The 27,230-nt window shown below is 39.9% G+C and overlaps 1 protein-coding gene across 5 annotated transcripts in view; it reads left to right on the top strand.

The window, feature by feature from the left end:
- Positions 1 to 27,230, top strand: part of RANBP3L (RAN binding protein 3 like) — a 143,947-nt gene that overhangs the window by 51,227 nt on the left and 65,490 nt on the right. For 4 of the 5 annotated variants that reach the window (XR_012668389.1, XM_048850894.2, XM_048850893.2 and 1 more), the window contains exon 1: positions 21,992 to 22,621. The exons of the other annotated variant lie outside the window; for it this stretch is intronic. Coding sequence is in view for 3 of the 4 variants with exons in the window: in XM_048850894.2 (XP_048706851.2) it covers positions 22,354 to 22,621 (268 nt within the window). In the remaining variant the exon portion in view is untranslated. Of the gene's footprint in view, positions 1 to 21,991; positions 22,622 to 27,230 lie in introns of those variants that run through there. 5 annotated transcript variants of the gene reach the window in all.

Here is a 27,230-nt window from a genome sequence, read left to right as displayed (position 1 = left end):
CTCTTCCAGAAGAAATTAGGGGCTTAATCATCCCTGGAAATATGAATGTATTTCTCCCTGTGAGTTACTTTGCTATAATGATAAATGGTGGTAAAATAGAAAAGAATATTTTTCTAATCTGTTAATTTATTTTCTCTGAAATAACTTATTCACCAATCCCCACCCGCTCTGGTACGCAACTCATATGACAGGGCATTTCTTCTGTGTATAGGTGTTTTTAAAAACCCTTAACTTTCAAGTGATAAAAACACATTGGGTCAGTTCCTTGCTGTTGAAAATCATCAGCACTCCAGTTGAAGTCAATGGATGACACCAGTTTACACCAGCTGAGGATCTGGAACATTATCTTTAAAGCTCAAGAGGGCATATTTTCAAAGGCACAGATAGAAGTTAGGCACCCAACTGCCCTTCATGAGATTTTTTTCAAGGGCATGAATATTTTTATTCAGCTTCTGTCAGTTGTATTCATTTTGGAGCTAGGTCATCTGAACAGCTCTGACTGCTCCTCAGAGCTCTCTAGGGAAGGACACTACCCAGTTGAGATGAATCAGTGGGCATTCTACTTCCAAAAAAGAATAAGTAGTTTAGAAAAATAACCTTTTAGTGAGCTACACGTACAGCACTCCTCCTGGGGTTTCTGGAGGCACACAGTTGGCCTGGTCTGAGACTGCTGTAACGTTGCTACTCAGCCATCTGCTAGGAAGCACACAGGAATAGAGGCTTGTGCAGTACGCTGAGCCACATCTTGCTCAAAGTGGCATCACAGTGTATCCAGAAAGTGGGAGAGACCATTTCCAATTAGTTTTCAAACGAACTAATTATAGGATATGGATTAACTGTGTAACTTTCCATTTACAGAGAAAGATGTGACTCAGTACTTCTCTGCAAATGGAAAGTTCCACTGTTAAACAAACTCCAAGGTTCTTTGACTGAGTCTTTGATTTTTGGCTTATGGGGATTCTAAGGAAGGTTAATAAACTGAAGTTTAAAACCTTTGCACTGGAACTCAGTTTTCTTTTGGTGTTTTCAGCTTTTAAAAGGTAGGTGTAGGGAAGGGGTGTGTTTGTGTGTGTGACAGAAATATCTGAATATAGATAAAGCTGTGAGAGAAAGAAAGAAAGATGTGCTTTGTTTTGCCTTTCCAGTCAAAGCCTCAATATTTTTTTTATCTCATTTATCACTGTCACTCATCAGCTAGTATAAGTGCCACTATGTTCAAGTGTCCTGGCTTTTTAAGTGTCTCCTCGAATCTTAATAGGGTCTGGGAAGTGAGAAGCAGTGCTGTATAGTTTAGGGGTGCTCCAGGGACATGCTTGGATATACTAAGTAATGGAGAAACATGGAGACACTTCTGTTTTTCAGTTGTTAAATGCAAAAATTACGTGGGCTCACTATTAAGGTTGCAGAGTTAGAATCACAAAATCAGGAAATAAAAAAATGTGTCAAACAGCAGCATTCACTCAGGTACTTTGTAGTTTATACCCCTGTTTTCTTTTTGTTAAATGTGTGTCTTAATATTACAGTATAATTCTTTGTCCAACATACACCATAAAACACGAATATGGTTGAGTTCCAGTTGCTGTTGGAAACTAGCTTTTCCATTTCCTAACTTTTGTGACTCTAATTGTATGACAGATGTGAATGCAACATTAATTTTTTTGCATTTAATTTCCATGTCCTCTTTACAATTAAATGGGGGTTTGGGAGGAATGACCTATGGCTAATGATGTTAGCATTTCAATTGTCCAAATTAGGATTTGAAGTTCACAATTTATTAAGGTGAGTGTGCTGGGGGATGTGTGAGTTTACAGGGCACTGGCATTTCTGTTTACATGGTGGTAGCTGCATTTTCACAACAACAACAATAAAAGATAAAAATGTAGAGTTTTGCCATTTGTCAGGATCTCACCATTGGCCCATTTCCCACATGGAAATCATTCTAGCAGCAACAGAAGCCTCTTGGCTTATCATGCTGGGCAAGGAGACTGGCATAATGGGTATGTCACAGAGAGTGCAGGTTTTCATTTGTGGAGCTGGATGAAATATTCATAGTGAAGATTTTTTGTCAAAACTGCCTGTTCTTAGGTTTGTGAAATTCTTGTGAAACAAAAGCAATTTTACTCAAAAATTTCCAAAGATTTCAAATATTGGGTAAACTGGAACTTGGAATTAACTGCATGAGGCTCCTGTTGCTCATTGTACAATTGTGTTGGATTAGAAGTCAGATGGTAATGAGAATGCTTACCATCTCTGTTTCTGTCATGTTCTTCTCTTTATTCCTGAAAAGAGGGGAGAAATTGACTGAAAGAGATGGATTGTGTAGACCTTGAAATGCAAACTCAGAGCATGGAACCTGTCAGCAACAGGGCAGGGACCAACATGCATGATCCCTAGGATGTAAGTGTGTTCTTGTTTGTATAGTTAATAACTGGGAATTGAGACTCAGCCAAGTTTATCAGTTCAACTTTTGTTTTCATTTATTTTCTCTCGATTTTTTTCAGTAAACATTGCTTTCCCCTTCATCTAGTCCCTTAGTTCACCCTTTGGATTTCTTGTCACTGTAACAAACCTCCTGGAGCCTGCTAGCACTGCTGAGAGTGCCGGCTAGAAGAGCTCACTCGAGCAATGCAAGGCTCTCCTGTCCTGTAGGCCTGATGAACGAGTGACCCAAACTTTGACCCTGTCTCTAGAGTAGCAGTTTTGCCTCTTTTCATTCTTTTTCTCCTTCAACTTTCTTTTATTGTTGCAGACACATGGATTTTAAAAAATGCACAAAGTTGTTTTGCACAAAGATGGAAATAAGGTAACAACATCTTGGAATTGTAAATAAATAGTGGTAAATAGAAATTGCCAGATCCAAGTATAGATTTATTTATTTATTTTATTTATTTTATCATATGACCTAAAGAAGTAGGTCCCAGTATCATGATTTTACTTGCAATGATGCTAGGTGATTTGTATAGATGAGTTAAATGCGATGGGTGAACAAGACAAAAAGAAAAATGAATCTCTGTACCTTATCTCTACACATAGAGATCTGACTCCTGAATCTCAACAGCCTCTCCTTACCAATCAGTACTGCAAATATATATCCATGTGGTTTAGCTTTGACTTACAATTTCCATTTTGCCTACATAACAGACAAAACTTTGTCTGCTCAACTGATGTGAAGTTCTGTTGAAATCAAGATGGATTGGACCTGACTTTCTACTGCCCTGCATTTTCTACTGCCCTCCCATCCATTTACACTAGCGGAATGGGAGTCCAAAATGGATATAAAATGTTACTAACTCTGAATGGGTAGTGTTTTACACCTACTTTACATTAGTGTGAATGATTACATAAGATAAAGCACAATGGAGAATCAGGTGCATCGTGCCTTCGATCTGTACTTTCTGAAAAGTTAAAAGCATAGAGTAAATCAAAGCTGTGGTTTTGTAATTGATGAGATTTTTCTTTACTTTTGTACAAGTTCAAAGGCCTTCTCTCAGAATTCTTCTGCATGCTATATCCCCAACTCCTTCAGTTGGCTCAAATGAGAGTTCCATGGAAAGGGTTTGCAGAAATAAAATGGAAGGATTACAAATCTCCCTCCAGAATGATGCATCTGCTGAATTGTTTTTAATGGAACTTTATATTACTTTTTTTTTTAATTTACCTAGTGCTTTGGATTCAAGGCACTGGATTTTTTTAAGTAGCTACAAAGTATGCGCAGCTCTTCAGAAATGTATTAATACTTCTTTCCTTGGTTTCTGTTTGATGTTCAAATGTTTTTGCAGACTGTTTTTTCTGTGGCATTGAATGATTTGTTGAATGTTTGCTAATGAAGCACGTTAAAATATTGATAACTAATATACATATTTGGTTTGCCACCATTCATGAGAATTTTAAAACTAAGGCCAAAATACTTGGACTTTCAGACAAAAGTGGACAGATAGTTCTGTGCAGATTGGTGGTTGGATATGGCCCTAAACAAATTTGTTAGGAGAATGTTACATTTGTAACAGGCTAGTAGCATTTGCCTGAAACACCACACCCTGTTAGTAGGAATTGGTCTGCTACAAAAGGTTTAAGTGGGTTTCGTTGACTCTTTGGCAGGTGGCTATTACCTGACCCAGAAAGAGTATATAAAGGGAAGTGAGAGAGGATCTAGGGTATGGGCTGAGCAATCATGACATAGGAACCCTAGACACGGCAAGCCTTGTAGAAGTCTTAAGTTGAACTTTATCTTATTAACTTCTTTTTTAACAAAGCCAAGCCCCGGGAAGGGGGTTATTTGTTGAGTTTGCACAGTGTGGCATCTAATTGTGTTTTGGGTTATTAAGATGTTTTCTTAAATTATGCAACATAATAATACATAGCTCTTAAATAGTACTTTCCATTGATAGGTCTCAAATCACTTTACAAAAGAGGTAAGTGTATCTCCATTTTACAGATGGGGAAATTGAAACATAAAGAGATGAAATAAGTTGCCTAAGACCACCCAGCAAGCTAGTAGCAGAGCTGGGAGTAGGGTCAAGAATCTTGTGATGAAATTGTTTTTCATAGGAAGATATCAATTTGTCAAAACCAGAAATGGTACAGTGTTGACAGACTTCCTCCCCAAACCTGCCTGGCTTCCTGCCAGCTTGCTTGGAGCGTTCCTGGGGACCCCAGGCTTCCAGGGTCCATGGATCTGAGGTAGCTTTGCCTTGCTTACTGCTGCAAAGTCAGGGACCACAGAGCTTCCAGGCTCCTTGCTGTGAAGCCAGCAGCCTAGAAACCCTGAGATCCCCAGCACCAGCCAGGGTTCCAAGTTCTCCACCCTGTATGGCAGGGAACTCTCCACAATCCCGCCCTGGGTTTTCTGGGATGAAGGCAGCTGGCTGCTCCATTTTGTTTTGAAAATATTGAACCAAAAGGGCAGGGGGAGGTGTCCCAAAACTAAAAATTTCAAAATTTTCTTTCTACAGGAAATTTTGAAAATTAGTTATTTATTTCCAAATACAAGCAAACACTTTTTTTTTTTTTAAATATCAGAATTTCTTGTGGGCTGGAAACTAAGTTTCAAACAGCTCTGGTCCTCCTTTTCAGTCCGTTTTCTGTTCACTAGGTTACACTGCCATAATTTGCACAATTTCAAAACTCATAGTAGAAACCATAATGATGGTAATAAATCATGAACAGACACAGCTGATGCACTTAGCATTCCTGTTCTGTTGCCTGAAGAGTCCTTCCTGACAGTGTCAGCTCTTCTGGGCTCACTGACTGGATTGTGGAATTGACCACACAAAAATTACAGAACCAGATAAAGTAGCTAAATGTGTAGAATTAAAAGTTGTTACATTGTGTTGTTTTTTCTGATGTCCAGCATGTCCTTCCATCCTTGATCACAAAAAAAATTGGTGTTTAGAATAGCAGAGAATGTTGTCAAAATATGGCAATTTGAAGGAATGATATTTCAGGATGTCTGGTCAGATTCAGCCCTTATGTAATTAGGGGGAAACTCACTTAAAGTCAAAAGAGTTGTGCCAAGTGAACTGATCTGAATTGACTTGTAGATTTGAAGAACTAAAGCTAAAGACCTGAATCCAGGCTTAGATAGCTAAACAAGTTGTTTGATTTTTTTCCCCAAGGCTGCTGAACACCTAAAGTTTCTATTGATTTAATCGGTAACTGTGGGTACATGCTTAGCACCTCTGAAAACTAGATCTCAGATATTTCTGTGCTTTGGTCTCAATATAGGTGCCTAACTTTTGTCCAAAATTTTCAAAAGGATCCCGACCCAGCCCCTAAATTTGCACCTGCACCTTGCACTGACAGTTACTTGTGCATACAATTTAGTAGCTTCTATAACCCAGGGAAGTATTTTAAATACACAAATGAAAGATGCTGCATGTATATACTTGCAGCCACGTATTGAGAAATTAAAATCTTTGAAAAACTGTGGTCCTAAAATGAAACACACATGCCCCAAACTCTTTCACACTAATAAAAGAATACTAATAATGGATTGTATTTCTGTAGTGTCTTTCATATGAAGCCTCAGAGTGCTTAGCAGGTGATACCTTAACTGATATAAAATTCATCCTGATTGGGCAGTGTCTCTCCATCTCAAATGGCAGCACTGGAATAGAAAGCAATTGTATACGTCCTGCATGAGCAAGATGCCTGGGAAGCGTAGTCAGTCAGTGACAGTCCTAAGGGTTCAGTCAGTTCAGTTTCTAGATCTGTTTACCACTTGTATTGGCAAAATGCCAATAGGCCTCCAAATCTGTAGCAACCACTAGCTCTTGTTTTGCATCATGTGTATGTGTTTGTCCTGGAATCCCAGAGGGCAGATTAAAGCAGCAGCTCCTGTGACTCTCTCCAGTTGGTAGTGCCAAATATTGCCCTCTCTGCTTTCAACAGGCTTCCTCAAGCCTTTTGCCTCCCTACAGCCTCTGGCATGCTGCTGTGCTAAGTGACCCAGGGCCAGAGGGATCAGAGCCTATCTCTCTTCCTCCTACGTGACTTTGCCCATGTTCGGAAATATATCCTGTTTCAAGCCCTGGGGCTGCTGCCTGTATCCAGTAAATCGGCTTTCCTTGTGTACTCAGGCAGTTACTGGAGATGGCAGTAATGTGCATTTTCCTTCCACAAACCCCTCCTCCTCCTTTTCCCCATTCAATGCCTGACTGTGTTGTAATCCCTAGCTGTAGTCTTCTTAGCCCTTGGGGGCAGATGGAATGAGAACATGTTGTAAGTGTTAGTGATTTATCAGGCACAGATTGTTACCCATCTGAGCTTTCCCTCCATTCCAGCTGCCCTGCCACATAGTTAAACAGACAAGCATGTCATGCAGCTGGCACACGGACATGGCCTATATTCCCCCTCTTAAATCAGGGATTGGGATTGGGAAAAAAGTGTAGGAGCAGGGGGAAGAACTGGTCAAATCCATCGCTACACAGGGTCTGCACTGAGAGGAGAGTGCATACAGGATTATAGGAAGTTATTGACAGTAGACAGTAACCACAGGAGCAAACTACACTGCAACCAGCCTGATACAAATGCCTGGGCGGATGGTTGGGACACATGTTGCTTGGAACTAGAGAGGGGTTTAAACCAAAACTTCAGATACAAACTTTGGTGGTTTGGATCTAGAAAACTGAACAATTTTATCTTGGCTGCAGGGTGGCATTGTTATTGATCTTACATCATGTAGGAGTGACAGAATAGTATGTTGCTATATGATATGAAAATTTTGAGCTTATAAAGTGTTGGTGTTATAAGAGCACCCAGAGCATGGGAAAGATGCCTGTTGGCTGACTGATTAATATCTCTGCAAATAAAATTTTTAAAAAGGACTTTCACATTAAGTAGTAAATTACTCTGCACATAAGGATGGCAGAATGTGGCCCTGAATAAACAAATACAAAGTGAGAGCATCATGTTGATATACACCAAATCTGCCCTGTTCCCTGAAACCTCTTGGTGTTGTCCTGCACCAATGAGGAAGAGACAACAGGGGTAGTGCTAATGACCACAAGACTCACATTGCCACTTCTGCAATCCTTTGTTTGAACACTTTTAGCATATGCTTAGTTTTGTTATAACTGAATGTTACTAAATTGTTATGGCTACACATAAGTTATAAGTTCTTTGGGCCAAGGATCGTGATTATTTTCTCTGGAAAGCACTTGGCATTATTTGTGTGCTGTAGAAATAATTAATTTGATTTGTTATATAATTAAAAGGCTATAGTGCAATTAACTTCTTTGTTCCTCAGTTTTATTTTATATTTCTCTTCCATGTTGTTTCTTTACATTATTTGGTTCTGTTAAGTGGAACAGTAAAGAGATTCCGTTTTTCTTTTTAAATTCAGGAAAAGTGATGGCCCTCTGCCTTTGCAGAGGAAAAAAGCACGAGGGCTCAGGGCCTGATCACTTTGGGTTAAAATCCACCCCTGTGCAGAGGGCAAGCACAAAGCCCTCTTATGAGGATTTGTGTGGGCCTTTGGTGCATAGTTTTCGTGCTGGCCCTCTACACGGGGTAGATTTCCCCCTGTGTCCTATGTTCATACATTCCAAGGCCAGGAGGGACCATTGTGGTAATCTAATCTGACCTCCTCTATAACGAAGGCCTTAGAACTTCCCCCAAATCATTCCTTTTGAACTAGGGTATATCTTTTAAAATAAATCCAATCTTCATTTTAAAAACTGCCAGTGACAGAGAATCCACCATGACCCTTAGTACATTGTTCCAATAGTTAATTGTCCTCACTGTTAAAGATTTACACCTTGTTTCCAGTCTGAATTTGTCTAGCTTCAACTTCCAGTCATTGGGTTGTGTTATACCTTTGACTGCTAGATTGAAGAGTCCATTATCAAATGTGTTCTCCAAGTAGGTACTTATAGACTGTGATCAAGTCACCCTTTAACTTTCTCTTTAAGGTAAATAGCTTGAGTTCCTTTAGTCTGTCTCTATATGGCATGTTTTCTACTCCTTTAATCATTCCCAGGCCTCTTCTCTGAACCCTCTCCAATTTACCAACACCCTTCTTGAATTGTGGGTGTCAGAACTGGACATGGTATTCCTAGTGGTTGCACCCATGCCAAATACAGAGGTAAAATAACCTCTCTACTTCTCCTTGAGATTCCCCTTCTATGCATCCAAGGATTGCATAAGGGCTTTTTGGCCACAGCATTGCCCTGGGAGCTCATGCTCAGCTGACTAGCCACCATGACACCCCTCCCCAAAACTTTTTCAGAGATACTGCTTCCCTGAATAGAGTCCCCAGTGCTGTAAGTATGGCTATATTCTTTGTTTCTAAAATGTGTACATTTATATTTAGCCATATTAAAATGCATGTTGTTTGCATGTGCCCAGTTTTCCAAATGATCCAGAGCTCTCTGTATCAGTGACCTGTAGTCTTCATTATTTACCCTCCTCCAATCTTTGTGTTGTCTGCAAACTCTATCAGTGATTATTTTATGCGGATACAAATGATAAACAGTGCAGGGCTGATCCACTGATACCTCTGCGCCCCCGTAGAAGCACACTGATTCCATCAGTTAAGCAGTTTTTAATCAATTTAATGTGTGCCATGTTAATTTTGTCATTCTAGCTTTACAATCAAAATATCCTGTTTTACCAAGTCAAAAACCTATCAGATGTTTAAGTATATTACATCAACACTATTACCTTTATCAATCTTGTAATCTCATAAAAATCAAGTTAGTTTGACAGGATCTATTTTCCATAAATCTAACTTGACTGGCATTTCTAATTCTTTATTAGTGAAGTCCTGTGTCAGCTGCTCCATGCTCTAAGCTGGAATCGATGTCCAACTGATAAATCTGTCACTATCTGTTATAATGTTAAGGCTATAATACTATTTAAAAACATCCTTCTCTGCTGAATTTGTGGGGGGGGGGTGGAGGGTGAGAAAACCTGGATTTGTGCTGTAAATGGCCCACCTGATGATCACTTTAGATAAGCTATTACCAGCAGGACAGTGGGGTGGGAGGAGGTATTGTTTCATATTCTCTGTGTATATATAAAGTCTGCTGCAGTTTCCACGGTATGCATCTGATGAAGTGAGCTGTAGCTCACGAAAGCTCATGCTCAAATAAATTGGTTAGTCTCTAAGGTGCCACAAGTACTCCTTTTCTTCTCTGCTGAGTTATTTCTAATAGTGGTGTTGAATGTTTTAAAAATTAAACTGAAATTAAAGGTGATCTGCACATCTAAAAAATCCAAAATAAATATGAGCCTCCCCCAGCCAGAGCTCTCAAATGTACAGGATTTGCATGATTGTCCATCTTTCATGCGAATCAGGGAGGCTGTTCTGGCGTACTGCCAAAGCAGGCATCATGCTATGGACAAGAGAGCTCCTCTTCATCTACATACATTGTAGCCTAGTTAAAAGTGCATTGAGCTAGAGACCATCAGTTCTAGTCTCGTCTCTATTGACTCCTGTTTATATGTCTGTACCTTCAGTCATTATGATTAAAAGCAAGGCCTCATACCTTACCCTAGAAGCCATTATAATTTCTCCATTTTACAAATAAGTGAAAGGTAGCACAAGATTACTTCAAGAAGAACTGGGAACTTAATATGGCAAACCCAAAATTTATCTGCATAGCACACTGACCTTCAGAATGAATGTGCCAAATCCACTGGCTTGGTTCTCCTGTCTCTAGCCACTGTTCTTGCTACTAGATTAAAATCCCGTTCTAGAGCCAGGAATAGAGAACCCAAGATCTGATCTCTAACACTGTACAGATGTCTAGCAAAGAATTATATAACCACTGGTAACATGTGTGTCACATCCTTCTCTAGGGGTTGTTCCAAATAAAGAATAACAGTTATTCCTTTAGATCAGGTGGTAGGGGATCTGAGTTGTATATCTGTAGGTTGGGGGGAGGATGTTACACCTACTGATGAACTATGAGTGTGTGTGGGTGGGGGGTCCTTGTGGATGTAAATGGTGGACATCTTCTTTCTTTCTTAAAAAAAGATTTATTACATTCACACAGTGGAAAAAATATTCTTAAAACTTGTTTTGATTGTTTTTAGCTATCTTTCAATTATGACACAATGCACAACAAAACACAGGTGGTCCATGTTTAGTTCGTTGTGACAAATTTTCATTGCTTGTGTCACATGTTGCCATGTTTAGAGGTTGAGAGAGATGCCCCATAGGTCATCAGCAGAGATTAAACCAAGGATTTTCAGCACCAAATTATAGCCCTTTGCCACTTGAATTAAAAGAGCAACTGCATTTGTTGGTAGCAGTAGTAGATTCTTATTCTCTGTTGGAACAAGTCACTAGAGGCGGATACAACACATGCAACCAGGGTATTAAAGTAAGATTTTTGTTGTTGTTGAATAGATAACATAATCAGGTTATGAGGGCATTCTACCCATTTACTTCAACTGAGGTTGTGTAGGCTTACTAAGGGTAGCATTCAGCTCATTAATTGTCTGGTCCAAAACCTATTGAAGTCCGTGTGAAATCTTTACTGGGGTTTGCATAAATCCCTCAATGTTGATTTCTATGCAGAAAGTTGTTTACTCGGAATGGCACAGCTGGGTATGAATGCTGTCTGCCAGCATTGTAGAGTAGCTTCTTTGGAAATCACTTTTATAAAGTATGTTACAAAACAGACTTTGAGCATATAACACATAATTACAAACAAGTTTGTATCTGGCAAATTGTTCAGAGTGAGGAAACCCACAACGTTTAGTTTGCATTATATCAAAATTAATAATAGAGCTGTTTGAGTAATATTTGTTAAATTAAGACTTCTGTGGGTAAAATATTCAACCAGGAGGTGCTGGGAGGGACGGCGAGGAGCAGGGATGGGGCACGCTTGGGGGTGGGGGGTGGGAAGAGGTAGGACGAGGCGGAGCAAGAGTGGGAAGAGGCAGGGTGAAGATGGGACCTTGGGGGAAAGGGTGGAGTGGGTGGCGGGGGCGGGAAGAGGCAGGGTAGGGTGGGGAGTTGGGGGAGTGGGGACGGAGCGGGGATGGGAAGAGGCGGGGAGGGGATGGGCCTGGAGTGGAGGTGGGGGTTGAGCACTCCCCCGGGTAGAGTGGAAGTCCGCGCCTATGAGGAGGGATATTCAGATTTGGGGTTTGGGTTTATGAACTTTTCTATATTCAATTTTAACATGAAGTTTATGAAAACTACATAAAATAAGTTGTGTAAGAAACAAACCTCTAGCCTTTCAATAGTCTGCCTTCAAGGAATGCTGTTAAATCATGCTTCTAGAGCATTCGTAACAAAACAGTCTGCAATCATGGTACATGAACTCTGACTGCGCCATCTAGCCATTTGCTGCTTCTGTTAAACGTGACCTGCAGAAAAATTGGACTTATGCTATATTTTGTTTCTTTATGATAGATTTAAAAAAAATACCTATTATGTGAAATACATTAGAAATGCAGGTATCTGTCTTGGCTATAAGGTTCTATGCTGAATGATATCACATGACTGGTGATAGCACAAGAGATAACAGATAAGCTGAGTTGGCTCACAGAATTCTCATTAAAGTCAAGGACTACACAACAGCTTTTTATTGTAATACAGCATCACTGATGACTTTTCATTTCATTATAAATTCAAAACTCATTAAAGGAAACATGTTTTGTGCCATTCCTCACAGTGTGTGTATAAATCCAGGGCCACAATCTGGAAACCACCCCAGGTTATATGAGTTCCCACAATCTAGACCATGAACATCTCCTCTTCTTCGGGCATCACATCATTCACTATAATCTGCTGTCAGGTGTCAGGGTGCATGGGGGAGCACACATAACATTCAAATACCACTGTTTATTTACCTCTGCTAGGAAATAATTAACCATTATCAATCCCATTTTTGCTCAACTCACATATTGCATCATACAAATATCAGAAAACAGCCTAATGAACTATGAGTGTATGTGGGGCAGTCCCTGTGGGTGTAACTCTGGTCCGTCTTCTGTCTGATGAATAACCTGAATAGCCCCAATATCCTTCCTTCCCTCTCCCTCACAATCTTTCTGCTGTCGTCCCCCTCCCAGTTCTGTCCTCCTCTTTCTCCCCTGCGGTCTTCCTTCTTCCCACTCCATCCCTTTCTTTTATTTACTGTTTTCGCCTGCCAGTTCCCTCCCCCGCACTGTATAATATTTCTATGATGCAATATGTGAATTTAGCAATGAAATAAAATAAAAGTAATAGAACTAACAAGCTGTGTGCCAGGTCACTCTGATCCCTTTGCCTTTCACCCACCCTTTTGTTTGTTTTTTGTCTTTTTAGATTGTAAAATCCAAAAAAGGCTTTCAAGCATGCCTCTTTGGTGCCTCTTTAGCTTGCTTTGTGTTTGTGTGGCACCTAGCATAGTGGGGGTCCCAATCCCAGCTGAAGCCTTTGGAACCTATTGCAATATTCATAGTAACGGTCAAGCAGTAAGAAGAGGTTGGCAGAGAGAGAGATAGAGGTTGACAATGAGCACGCAAACAACTGAGCACACAATGTCTGAATTTACCCTTTGTTACACCCTGTCGATTTAGAGTGGCACAGGTATAACTGAGGACAAATTTGGCAGACTAATTTTTAGCAATACAGAAGAGAACACAAAAACTACAGGCCAAGTACAGTCAGTTTGACATTGACATTCTGGGGTTATTACATTTTCTCCAGTGTGAAATTACCTTTCTAACTGTAAATGAGTTACATTCTACTTTCATCAGGAACCATAACATTCAAAAACCCGTAGGAGAACACTTCAATCTCCCTGGTCACTCAATAACAGACCTAAAAGTGGCAATTCGTCAACAAAAAAACTTCAAAACCAGACTCCAACGTGAAACTGCGGAACTGGAATTAATTTGCAAACTGGACACCATCACATTAGGCCTGAATAAAGACTGGGAGTAGTTGGGTCATTACAAAACCTAAACCTAATTTCCCCAATACTAATTTCCCCCTACTGTTACTCACACCTTCTTGTCAACTGTCTTTAATGGGCCACTCTCATTACCACTTCAAAAGTTATTTTTCCTCCCTTGGTATCCTGTTGTTAATCGATTGACTCATTAGACTGACCTCACACTTGGTAATGCAACTCACATCTTTTCATGTATTTATACCTGCTCCTGTGTTTTCCACTCCATGCATCTGATGAAGTGGGTTCTAGCCCACAAAAGCTTATGCCCAAATAAATTTGTTAGTCTCTAAGGTGCCACAAGGACTCCTCATTGTTTTTGCTGATACAGACTAACACGGCTACCACTCTGAAACCTATAAACAAATACATTCGTAATGAAATATGACACCGTAGAGAATCCTGGATTTTTATTACACTTGTAACTCAGCACAGGTTCATTGAAAGCTTTCCTAAATTTGTGATTCTTCTGAGCAAATTTGGGTCCAATTTTAAATGAATCTGGGACCATTTATAGTTTTACATCAAAATCAGGTGCAATTCTTGGCTTTGCCTGATTGCAACAAGACACTGTTTCACCTGAGTTTGGCTTTGAAACATGTAGGGTTTTTTTTAACCAAAATCTCAATTATCAAAATGTAATTATGGACGAATGAATTGATGTCACCTCAGGACAGGATGCAGAGTTTAAGTTTCTTGACACCTTAAATGACTGCTTCTTGGAGCAGCTGGTCCTGGAACCCAGCAGAGGAGAGGCAATTCTTGATTTATTCCTAAGTGGAGCACAGGATCTGGTCCAAGAGGTGATATAGCTGGACTGCTTGGTAATAGGGACCATAATATAATTACATTTAATATCCCTGGGGCAGGAAAAACACCACAGTGGCCCAACACTGTGGCATTTAATTTCAGAAAGGGGAACTACACAAAAATGAGGAGGTTAGTTAAGCAGAAATTAAAGGGTACAGTGCCAAAAGTGAAATCTCTGCAAGCTGCGTGGAAACTTTTTAAAGACACCATAATCTAGGCTCAACTTAAATGTATACCCCAAATTAAAAAAACATAGTAAGAGAACCAAAAAAGAGCCACCGTGGCTAAACAACAAAGTAAAAGAAGCAGTGAGAGGCAAAAAGGCATCCTTTAAAAGGTGGAAGTTAAATCCTAGCGAGAAAAATAGAAAGGAGCATAAACACTGGCAAATGAAGTGTAAAAATACAATTAGGAAGGCCCAAAAAGAATTTGAGGAACAGTTAGCCAAAGGTTCAAAAAGTAATAGCAATTTTTTTTAAGTACATCAGAAGCAGGAAGCCTGCTAAACCATCAGTGGGGCCACTAGACGATCGAGGTGCTAAAGGAGCACTCAAGGATGATAAGGCCATTGCGGAGAAAGTAAATGAATTCTTTGCATCGGTCTTCACGGCTGAGGATGTGAGGGAGATTCCCAAACCTGGGCCATTCTTTTTAGGTGACAGATCTGAGGAACTGTCCCAGATTGAGGTATCATTAGAGGAGGTTTTGGAACAAATTGATAAATTAAACAACAATAAGTCACCAGAACCAGATGGTATTCACCCAAGAGTTCTGAAGGAACTCACATGTGAAATTGCAGAACTATAAACTGTAATCTGTAACCTATCATTTAAATCAGCTTCTTGTACCAGATGACTGGAGGATAGCTAATTTGACACCATTTTTTAAAAAGGGCTCCAGAGGTGATCCTGGCAATTACAGGCCTGTAAGCCTCACTTCACTACCGGGCAAACTGGTTGAAACTATAGTAAAGAACAATATTGTCAGACATATAGATGAACGTAATTTGTTGAGGAAGAGTCAACACGGTTTTAGTAAAGGGAAATCATGCTTCACCAATCTACTAAAATTCTTTAAGGGGGTCAACAAGCATGTGGACCAAGGGGATCCAGTGGATATAGTGTACTTAGATTTTCAGAAAGCCTTTGACAAGGACCTTCACCAAAGGCTCTTACACAAAGTAAGCTGTCATGGGATAAGAAGGAAGGCGCTCTCATGGATTGGTAACTGGTTAAAAGATAGAAAACAAAGATAGGTATAAATGGTCAGTTTTCAGAAAGGAGATAGGTAAATAGTGGTGTCCCCCAGGGGTTTGTTCTGGGACTAGTCCTATTCAACATATTCATAAATGATCTGGAAAAGGGGATAAACAGTGAGGTGGCAAAATTTGTAGATGATACAAAATTACGAAAGATAGTTAAGACCCAGGCAGACTGCAAAGAACTACAAAAGGATCTGTGAAAACTGGGTGACTAGGCAACAAAATGGCAGATGAAATTTAATGTTGATAAATGCAAAGTAATGCACATTGGAAAGCATAATCCCAACTATACATATAAAATGATGGGGTCTAAATTAGCTTACTACTCAAGAAAGAGATCTTGGAGTCCTGGTGGATAGTTCTCTGAAAACATCATCTCAATGTGCAGCGGCACTCAAAAAAGCAAACAGAACGCTGGAAATAATTAAGAAAGGGATAGATAATAAGACAGAAAATATCATGTTGCCTCTATATAAATCCATGGTATGCCCATATCTTGAATACTATGTGCAGATGTGGTCGCCATCGGCACCAACTTTTCCCAGCGCCGGTGGGTGCTCACCCCTGCCCCACCCCTGCCCCGCCCCCATTCCAACCCCTTCCCCAAAGTCCCCGCCCCAACTCTGCCACCTCCCAGCCCCTATTGGACTCCTTCCCCAAATCCCCGTCCCAGCCCCTCCTCTTCCCCTGAGCGCGCCTCATTGCCCCTCATCTCCCCTCCCTCCCAGCACTTGCTACCACGAAACACAAGTACTGGGAGCTAGGTGGAGAAGCGGGACGCGGCGTGCTCACGGGAGGAGGCAGAGGCAGAGCGGAGGTGGAGGCGAGCTGGGGTGGGGCAGGTAGCTGCCAGTGAGTGCAGAGCACCCACCAATTTTTCCCCGTGGGTGCTCCAGCCCCCGGAGCACCCACGGAGTCGGCGCCTATGGTGGTTGCCGCATCTCAAAAAAGATATATTGGAATTGGAAAAAGTTCAGAAAAGGACAACAAAAATGATTGGGGTATGGAAAGGCTTCCGTATGAGGAGAGATTAATAAGACTGGGACTTTTCAGCTTGGAAAAGAGACATCTAAGGAGAGGTCTATAAAATCATGACTGGTGTAGAGAAAGTAGATAAGGAAGTTTTGTTTACTACTTCTCATAACACAAAAACTAGGGGTTACCAAATGAAATTAATAGGCAGCAGGTTTAGAACAAATAAAAGGAAGTATTTCTTCACACAATGCACAGTCAACCTGTGGAACACCTTGCCAGAGAATGTTGTGAAGGCCAAGACCATAACGGGGTTCAAAAAAGAACTAGATAAATACATAGAGGATAGGTCCATCAATGGCTATTAGCCAGGATGAGCAGGGATGGTATCCCTAGCCTGTGTTTGCCAGAAGCTGGGAATGAGCGACAGGGGATGGATCACTTGATGATTACCTGTTCTGTTCATTCCCTCTGTGGTACCTGGCACTGGCCACTCTTGGAAGACAGGATACTGGGCTAGATGGACCTTTGGTCTGACCAAGTAGGGCTGTCTTTATGATGTGGTTTGGAACTGAAGAAAGTGTTTTCCCAAACTAGTAATGGGCCCAATCCACAAAGTTCATAGCTGGATTTGTATCTAGAGCCCCAAACTTTTCCGATGCTTTGGGATGCTTGGATTCAAGATTTCCCATCTCTAGTACCAACACTGGTAAAGAAAATCCCTCACACTGCACCCAGCTCTAAGAATGGACACTTTTATTTTACTTGGCCAAATTTAGTATTTGTATATTAGTACATTGTAAACCCCAGTTCAAATAATTATGTAAATAATCATTGCATACATTGGGGAAGACTGTTTATAAAGCAACTGAAATGTGCAGAGCAAGAGCTGAACTGACACTGAGGGAGGAACAGAATGTTCAGAATCATAAGGGATGACCTCATAAAAGTTTAGAAGCTCTGCATGACCTCAGCTGCCCTGCACAACCTTAGTTGATTTCAGAATTCAGAATGATATTACTCTTTCTTCTTAGAGACTATAGTAGTTTCCTATGACCATTTTTTCAAAAGAAGACACTAATGTTGGGTGTCCAGTTTGAGACACCATCCTTACGCCTAATTTTCAGAAGTACTCAGCACCCACATCTCCATTTGACATCATTAGGAGCTGATGTCTCAGATTGAACATCCTGACAACTAAGGCACACAAAAACTAACTAGTTCAATCAATCTTATAATCTGAACTGCTAACATTGAGCTAAAGGTAAATAATAATCCCTCACTCTCACAAAGTGTTTTTCATCAGTAGATCCACAAGCATTTTACAAAGGTCAGTATCATTATTCTCATTTTACAGATGGGGAAAATGAGGCACAGAGAGGTGAAGTGACTTGTCCAAGGTCACACCGCAGACCAGTGGCAGAGCTAGGAAAAGAATGCAAGTCCCAGTCAGTGCTCTGTCCAGTAGGCCACACTGCCTTCACTGTTGAACTGTGACTGCATTGCTATTAAGTGAGGTTTTCAATTGAGCTAAATTAGAAAAACTCTCCTATGAAGAGAGATTGAAAAGGTCAGAATTGTTTACCATAGAGAGGACATGGCAAAAGTATACAAAATAATGAATGGTATAATAGGTAAGGTAGATTAGGAGCTTCTGTTTCCCCTGTCTCATAACAGAAACAAGGGAACATTCGAGGAAACTGAGAAGTGGCAGATCCAAACTGCTAAAAAGAAACACTTTATCATATAACTCATAATTAGATTGTGGACCTTGTTGCAACAGGATGTCACTGAGGCCGAGAATGTAGCAAGGGTCAAAGAAGGATTGAACATTTATATGTATAACAAGAATATCCAGTAATAATGGTTAATGTTAACAAAAAAAGTACTGGAAATCTCATGTTTCAGATTCTAGCTATTAGGGATTCGGACAAAACCTTTGTGTGTATGTGGGGAGGGGGAAGGGCAGATTACCCCACATTTACCTGCTGTTTGTTTTCTTGCACCTTCCTCTGAAGCATCTGGTGCTGGCCACTGTCAGAGACAGGGCACTGGACTAACTGGACCATGGATCTGAGCCAGTCTGGCAATTTCTGTGTTTCTGTGGTCTCTTACAAATGGACACGGTTAAAAAAAAAAGAGAGATGGGAAGTAAGTTAGTGTGCAGTGAGGTTACTCCATGCCACATGGGAAGTATACAGGGTATTGACCCCAATACAGATCATCAGCAGGACCTTCCGTACTAAAGCACAGACCTCTACCACTGGCACTAAAAGAGTAACTCTCTTAGTTAGCAGTTGTTATTCTTTATGTGATCTAGCCACTAGCAGGGGACACAACCCAGACTTTACAAATGTGTTGCATAGTGTATTTTGAAGGAGCAGGCCATTGGTGCATTTTTATGGTCAAACTGTAGTTTGATCATTTGAATGCCCTGGCACACATTATTCAAGCATGGGAATAATCACAACTCTTGGTTGTTTTACATGTTTCCTTTACTTTCCCTTTATAAGTAAGTATATATTGAAAAAACAAATAAGGAATTCTATGCCACGAGCTATGTTGATCCAAAGAGATGGTTGCTAACCAAAATGCACAAGTTCTGCAGGCACACTAAAGAGAAAATATGTCCTCCTAGTGATTAAAACATCAGTTAAGAAGTGCATACTTATGGATTTAAGGAGTTCAGCATAAAATCATAAATACTATTTTTATGATTTATATTTTTCAGAGCCCACTACACATCAAATTCTGTTCTACCCCAGGTCCCCAGTGCTACAGTGACTTCTTGTGCCCTTGTTGCCAAGAAGGCTAATGCATTTTGGACTGTATAAGTAGGAGCATTGCCAGCAGATTGAGGGACGTGATCATTCCCCTCTATTCAGCATTGGTGAGGCCTCATCTGGAGTACTGTGTCCAGTTTTGGGCCCCACGCTACAAGAAGGATGTGGAAAAATTGGAAAGAGTCCAGGGAAAGGCAACAAAAATTATTAGCGGGCTGGGGCACATGACTTATGAGGAGAGGCTGAGGGAACTGGGTTTATTTAGTCTGCAGAAGAGAAGAATGAGTGGGGATTTGATAGCTTCTTTCAACTACCTGAAAGGGGGTTCCAAAGAGGATGGATCTAGACTGTTCTCAGTAGTAGCAGATGACAGAACAAGGAGTAATGGTCTCAAGTTGCAGTGGGGGAGGTTTAGGTTGGATATTAGGAAAAACTTTTTCACTAGGAGGGTGGTGAAGCACTGGAAGGGGTTACCTAGGGAGGTGGTGGAATCTCCTTCCTTAGAGGTTTTTAAGGTCAGGCTTGACAAAGCCCTGGCTGGGATGATTTAGTAGGGGATTGGTCCTGCTTTGAGCAGGGGGTTGGACTAGATGACCTCCTGAGGTCCCTTCCAACCCTGATATTCTATGATTCTATGACTCCATGTGAGGCATAGAAGATTTCAAACTGATGCATATTCCAGGGAGGAAGAACTTTTCTAATTTAATTTCTTAGTCTGCTCTCTTCTTGACACTGCCCCTTTAAAATGTCCTCTTCTGCACTCCACATCAGTCGCAAGTTAAATCATGCCTGAGATTACCACATATCCTGCTTGGTGGTGGTGCTTATTCTTCAGAGAGAGATTGCTGAGACTATTCAGCTCTGTGCAGCACAGAGGTGCCCATGAAATTAAAGACTGTATAGGCAGCTGTGCTTTTTACTGTTTGCTACTTTTACTGTGCAGTTTTCACAGCTTGTTTACTGTGGTTTATTACTGCTTCAGGAGTCCAATGTTAGTCTGTACTGTCCTTGCAGAACTCAAACTCACCTGTCAGTATTGTAGAAACACCTAATTGGTTAGACATTTCTACGTGTGCTTATACATAAGGGAGGGTTCCTAGATGACATAAGAAAGAATTAACTGAGATCCCATGTTTATCCAAATGTTTAGCTGTCTCTCTGTCTGGTGACATTGTAAATTGGTTCTTCTGACTGCCATAAATTCCTGCTTTGACCATAATATTATATACTATCACAGACCACTCAGATATATGCCATAAAAAGCAACTCTCTTTGTCTTTAGCTGACAGTTCTTTGTTCTAGTGAATAGGATAGATAGCATCTTTGTGCCATAAAAGCTAACCTTCTGTCTTACTTTAATCTTAGTGAGGAGGTGAAATACCTCTAGGATTCATTGTTTTATCATTATAAGATAGGTCATGATCCCCTCTAATGTGGCTGCACTGTGAGAAAAGGGAATAATACACAACTTGTGTAAGAGCCACCTAGAAAAGTAGTCCCTAGGTCTGTGGGAGCACACAAGCTAATATTTTGTAAGCAAAAGGGCCAAATCTTGCAGCCTTTGCTGACCGCAGTAGTCATTAGTCACAGAAGTAGTTTCTTTGGGCCATTCAGTGGTGATATGTAGCATGGTGTAAGTCAGACTCTCTTATACTTGGTTAGATTCCCTGAGACATACTTACAACCATTTATCAATGTGTAAGGGAGTCCAAGTTAGTGTAACTTACATCTTTTGCAGGCTGTTTGGAGTGTAGGTTCGAGCAGTGTGTGGCTATTTTAACTTTCACATTCTTATACTCTCCTGTTAGTTACTTGCCTGCTGCATTCCTTTCTTCTGGCCCCTTAGCAGGCATATTACATCAGTTTAGATTCCGTTACATTCAGAGGGTCAAAGTTAGACTCAGTGGGACAAGTTCTGAGGTGATGTGAGGGAAGGTGTAAATTACACCTTTGTAAGTGGGTGTGAAACTAAGTAAGTGTGAGCACCAGGGGGTCTTGGTGTAACATACATGTTGTAGGGGCTGGAAGGAGGTATGAATTACACAAGTGAGGCTCTTAATAGACTTCTTTAGACTCTCCTTTGTAGTTCGCCATTTTAATAGGACTACCTGCATGAGTAAAAATACTTGCATGAGTAAGAGTTGCAGGATTATGCCCATAATGATTCTGTATATCTTCAAGTTTTTATAACATGCATGCTATTCTTTATAATTTTCTAAAAATTACTGAAAAGGAAGAATAATATAATTGGAGATGTATTCCTGATTTAGATTGGGACTATGCACTTTCCTTACTCAGCTGAGCAAAGTTGAGAAGAATGTTGATATATTCCCCTAATTGAAGGAAGAACACTGTTTTTGTTTCCTTTTATAAAAGAACACCCACTAGAAACCTTTGCAATCGTACAACATGCAAATCATGCAGTTTTCTCTATGTTCTGCTTGGAACTGCATTTCTTTTGATGAATGGCAGATATATAAACTTTCATCAAATCTCTCTTTCACACACACTTACCCTCACACACCTAGTGTTAATTGCTAATTTGCTCTACTGTTGTCAGTAAAACGAGGTAATCAGGGTTTATGTATGAAGCTGTTCTGCCTCTGAGGATCCAATGACTAGAAAAACACAGAATCTTTTGAAACCATTCTCTATCCCCTTTTTGGTAAGTGCTATGCAATGTGACTTTAGCGTCATTCATTGCCCACCCCATTATGTTAATCTTTCTGGCTTTACATAATCTCCCAAAGACCAGCCTGTGCTAGGAACTCTACACTTAGCTGTCAGAGACAGTAACACAAGAGCGTGCTCAGTAAAGGCTTGCTTTATTTGATCTACAACATTTTGTGCAGGAGCAATGTTCTTTGAATCTGGTGTAACTGCTTTAACAAGGTGTTACTTTTGAGTTTCTGCATTAGAAGCTCATGTCAACAGTAAAATGCAAAGCAGGAATTGGTAGCAGTTAGACAGCTATTTGGAAAACATAGTTTCTATGCAGGATTTTAAACTACTGAAATTAGGTTTGGGGTTTTTTTATCTTCAAAAGAAGAGCTAGTAAGACTAAACCACAAGTTCTGGGCCAGATAAACTGAAGCTTACTGTATTTTTTTTTTAAACTGTAAGGACTGTAAGTATGAGACACCAAGAAGTTCCTGCTAGTGAAGCAAATGCATTATATACAGGGATAGTACCTTCAAGTACAGGTAACAATATTACAGTCAGCTCTGTGCATCACATGAAGGACAAACCTTACCTCACCAAAAGAAGAGGATGTCCCAGTGATACTTGGACCGTGAACCAAGCTACTGGTACCAGTACTCATGTGCATAAACAAACCATCAGCAATCAGTTCCCCAGCTTGGGTAACAGCGAATTAAACTGCAGCGATGAATGCTACACAGGTAGGTTTTGTATGACTAATGTTTTGTATATGTGTGCTCCCACAGCAAACATATTTTTGATGAATGGGATAGTTGTAGGCATAAAGGCCAAACTCTGTTCTTAGTTATATGCATGCTGTCCCAGCAATATTAATGGGGTTGCAAAGGTGTAAATGAAGACTGAATTTGGTCTGAAATGCTTTTCATCCTAAACTCTTAAAATTATGATTCTACCTGCAGGGATCTGTGGTTTGTGCTTCCTGCTGAGTTAAAAAAGACTGCATGTTCAAGTGTTGCATTTTGAAATCCCAGAGGTGTCCCGGGTCTAGATTTTGCTATAAATTTTAATTCCAGTTAGTCTCTTTGTTCCTAAGGATGCTGAGTTCTGTGTCATTGAAACTTTTGCGGCTTTCAGAAAGGCCTGGCCTAGCATAGCTCGTGGAAGTGGCACTTGCTCCTATGGCTGTACTAAATGCTATGTCCTATGCTGAGCACTTTGGCAATAAGAGCAGGGCTGTCTCATTTAGGCTCACCAAAGAGCCCCAAATGGAGGAGCAGGAAGAGGAAGTATTTGAAAGTGATTTATCTGAAATTATTAACAGCAGCTCAAAAGGAGGAAGGACGCTATCAAGAAACAGTTTCTGCATAATTGACCAATAAAAATACCTGTGTGTGATTAGTACAAACTATTGCTAAACCAAGAGCTGGTCTAGTGCACTAAGAACACTGCTAGGAGTAAGGCACTTCTGAGGTCTAATCCTGGTTCTGCCACTGATTTAGTTTATAGTTCTGGACAAATTACTTAGGCCCTAATCCAGCAAAACATTTAAGCAGGTGCTTAATGTTAACTACAAGTGGTCCCATTTATTCACATGCTTAAAATTAAGTATATACTTATTTGCTTTGCTGGATCGAAGCCTTAACTTCACTATGTCTGTTTCTCCATAAGTAAAATGAGGAAACTAACACTTAATTAGGATGTGGTGATGTTGAATATTTGTATGCTAATTATTATGACCCTTCCTAAACTGACCGCTGCATGGGCTGGAGTGTTAGGTTATATATAATAATAGTGAGCATGGGGATGTCAGAGAGTCTCGAGTGTTTATTAAGCAATTCTTTGTTCTTGGCACAGTCTCACTGGTTTAGTGGCACAGTTACTGCTGGCATAGCAGCTCTGCTTAAATTACATTATTGTGATGTGACTTCCAAAAATACTTACGACACACACTTGTTTGAAAGGAGGCATAATGTTTTTTCACGAACTGTAGTCTTTGAGGTTTTAAAAAGTCTTTGTTAAGCCTATCCAATGCTCACATTGTGGTTGGAACTGTGCTGGCCAGTGCTGTATACATAATGTATCTATATGCTGGGTTTGTAAACATCACAGGGACCAGGCTTCTAGCCAAGTTATTATGACCAGTGTGAACAAGGATATTTTTAGAAAAAATCCTTCATAGATCCATGCTATAAAAGCATGCTCAAGGCATGGGATAATAAATAGCACCATTTGGGTAACTTCAATTCCTATTCCACTGCACAGATGGTGCTTGAGCCCTATAGTAACAAAAGTTGTGGCTAGTACAGGATTAATGTAAGGGTGAATATGGCCTAACAAGTAATGGCCCAATCCCACAAAGTCTTGGTCACATGATTGTCAGCAGTGAGATTATTCATGTGAGTATAAGCTATTTGTGTGATGAAGGATTTGCAATCTCGGACCCTAATAACATAGGAAAGATATTATAAAAGTGTGATTCTAAGAAGCGTTATTTGGCCCTAGTTAGCTGAACATGCTCTGTCCTTTTCTTTTTCCTAAATACATTGGAAATGGAATCTAGGTTTCCTGAGCAAGCTTGAATCATTGTTGATCTGAGTAGGGCTGTGTAACTCCCTATCTCATTCCAGTCACAACTTTTCCCACAAGTTGTATCTATATCATGCAATTTGAAACTGAGGTTGAAAATGTATATTTGCCTTTTATTTAGTGTCTTTGATCAGCACATTGTATGGTATACAGGAATCTCTTCACTGAAATGTAGGGTATGTCTACACTACAATAAAACACCCACGGTTGGCCTCTGTCAACTGATTTTGGCTTGTGGGCTTGAGCTGCGGAGCTATAAATTGCAGTTAAATTGCAGTATAGACAATTAGGTTCAGGCTCAGGGACTCTGCCCCCCTCACAGAGTCCCAGAGGTCAGGCACTAGCCTGAGCCTGAATGTCTGCACTGGGATTTTGCAGGAATTTTACAGCCCTGTAGCCCGAATGAGCCTGAGTCAGCTGACACGGGCCAGCTGTGAGTGTTTAATTGCAGTGTAGACTAGTGTAGTTTGGACTAGAGCTGGTTGAAACCTGAAATTTCTGTTCTGTTGGAAATTCCAGCACTTAAAAATTTTCTGTCATCCCAATTTGAAACAAAAAGTCAACATTTTTCACAAAACAGAAATTCTGAAAAAATTGTTTTGGAAATATTGAAACAGCCTTATTGAAATGTTTCAATAAGGTTGACGTGCTTTGTTTTGACTATCATTTTTACTTAAAAGTCAAATGATATGATTGAAACAAAGCACTTTGACCTTAAAAAAATGAAGTGCTTTGACTTTGTTGAAACAAAATATTTGTTTTCATGGAAAATACATTCCTGCTAAATGTTTAGATTTTGTCAGATCAGCATTTCTTTTTATGGAAAACTGTTTTGTTGGGAAAATTTTGACCAGATCTATTGTGGACATCTCATTAAGACATCAAGTTTGAATATTGTGCATTACCAACTAAACTACCAAAACCACGTCCTGTTGCACCTTTCAGTGTCCAAGCACTTGTCAGACCTACTTCTGCTTAGCTTGTGAAGTCTGACAGGACCACAGTTTGATGATGTGATATGGCTGGAAGATAGTCCCTTCTAGGACTGCAGAGTCAAATTTACCTCCATGCTATTACTCTAACCTGTTTTATATTTCATGGTTTTGCTTTTTTTGTGACTGATAAAGGGAATACAGTAGGTGTAGAATATTTGAACTTTAATAAAACGTTTCTTTGTGTCACAAAATCTTAATAGAAAAATATATTTAAATTAGCTGGGAGAGAGTTGCTATCATATATGGATTTAAAACTGGCTGTGTATCAAGATGGAGGGGGACTATTTTAATTTTTCTGGGATGTGATCCTGTAGGTTTCACTTCTGAGGACTCTCACCTCCTTTTAAATTGAAGTCAATAGAGTCAAGGACATTAAGGCCAAGATTTTTTTTAAACATTGGAGTCTAAACTTAGAGTCCCAGGTCCATACTTAGGTTTCTAAATAACTGGTCTGATTTTCATAAATTTTGAGCAACCAGCAGTTTCCAGTGACTTCATTGGGAGTTTCTGGTTGCTCAGAACTTAAAAATCAGACTTGTTATTCAGGAACATACATAGAAATTTAGGCCCCTAACTGTAGGCTACTATTTTTTTAAAGTCTTTGTCTAAAAGTCTTGCAGGAGGTGCTCTGCATTTTACAGATTTAAACTACTGTTTTTCCTGTATCTCTAATTTCGTCCCATGTAATGTTCCTCACTTGAGTTTTGGCAATGAAAACTAGGATTATGCACTTCAAAGGGATAGGAAGGGACCTGAGAGCTTGGCTGAAATCCTTGCTGCACACCCACTTGCCTGAGAGCAAATGTAAATTTTAAATTGTGATGTTTAATCAGATCTATAAAATGTAAACCACACTTCGCCCAGCATGTTTTGTCCTGTTTTTAGCCATAAGGCTTCATTGATTTTTGGCTGAAATGTATCTATAGGAATGTAGACAGTTGTTTCTTTGTATCCAAAAGTAATGTGCTAAGAAGCAGTTTTAGAACTGAAACAAAATAAGTTTATATAGAAAAACATCACGCTGGTTTTGCACTATCGTGTGTTTTTTGGTCTGCTTGTGTAATTTATGCATCTGAAGGGAGTTACTTTTTTTCTGATAATAGACAATAGTGAAGGATGGAAATATCAGTACGTAGCTTAACTCTGATGTGTGCTTTTCTGAGACAAATTTAGAGCCAAATCCTCAGCTAGTGTAAAGTTAATGTAGTTCCTTTGACTTCACTGGAGCTATTTCAATTTATAATAGATCAGAATCTGTCCTATATTTTAGACCATATTTGTTTTATTCTGTTCTTAGCATTAATAGTTTTGAATATCCTGCATGACAATAATATTGTAATGCTTTTTAAATGTGATCAATTACTCTAAATTTTACAAATTTTAAGAAATGGTAGGGCAAACCTATCTGTCTGTCTATTTATGTCTCCTGTGAGTGTCCATCACTGTAATATCCAAGTACCTTTGAAGAGGTAATAACCAAAATGACAATAAGCGAGGTATCTAATTTTCCTCTCTACTTCTCCCAAGACATTCACAAGATAGCTAAATAGTATATCACTTGAAATAATATGTCTGCAGAATATTAGCATTAAAACTTTGCAAAACATGCCACATATACTCTAATTTTACTTCTTGAATGTTGTTTCTTCGGAGCTAGAAAACATAAAATCCCAAACCTGATTTACAATAGCTGTACTTTTCTTTCAGGTTTACAGTATTTCATCTAAGTGCTTTGGCTGCTTGTTTATGAGGGTTAGCAATCAAATTA

The sequence above is a fragment of the Caretta caretta genome, chromosome 5 (assembly GCF_965140235.1).
Source record: "Caretta caretta isolate rCarCar2 chromosome 5, rCarCar1.hap1, whole genome shotgun sequence".
Lineage (NCBI taxonomy): Eukaryota > Metazoa > Chordata > Testudines > Cheloniidae > Caretta > Caretta caretta.
The sequence above is the reverse complement of the archived record's forward strand: the minus strand, read 5'-3'. Positions and strand labels throughout refer to the sequence as shown.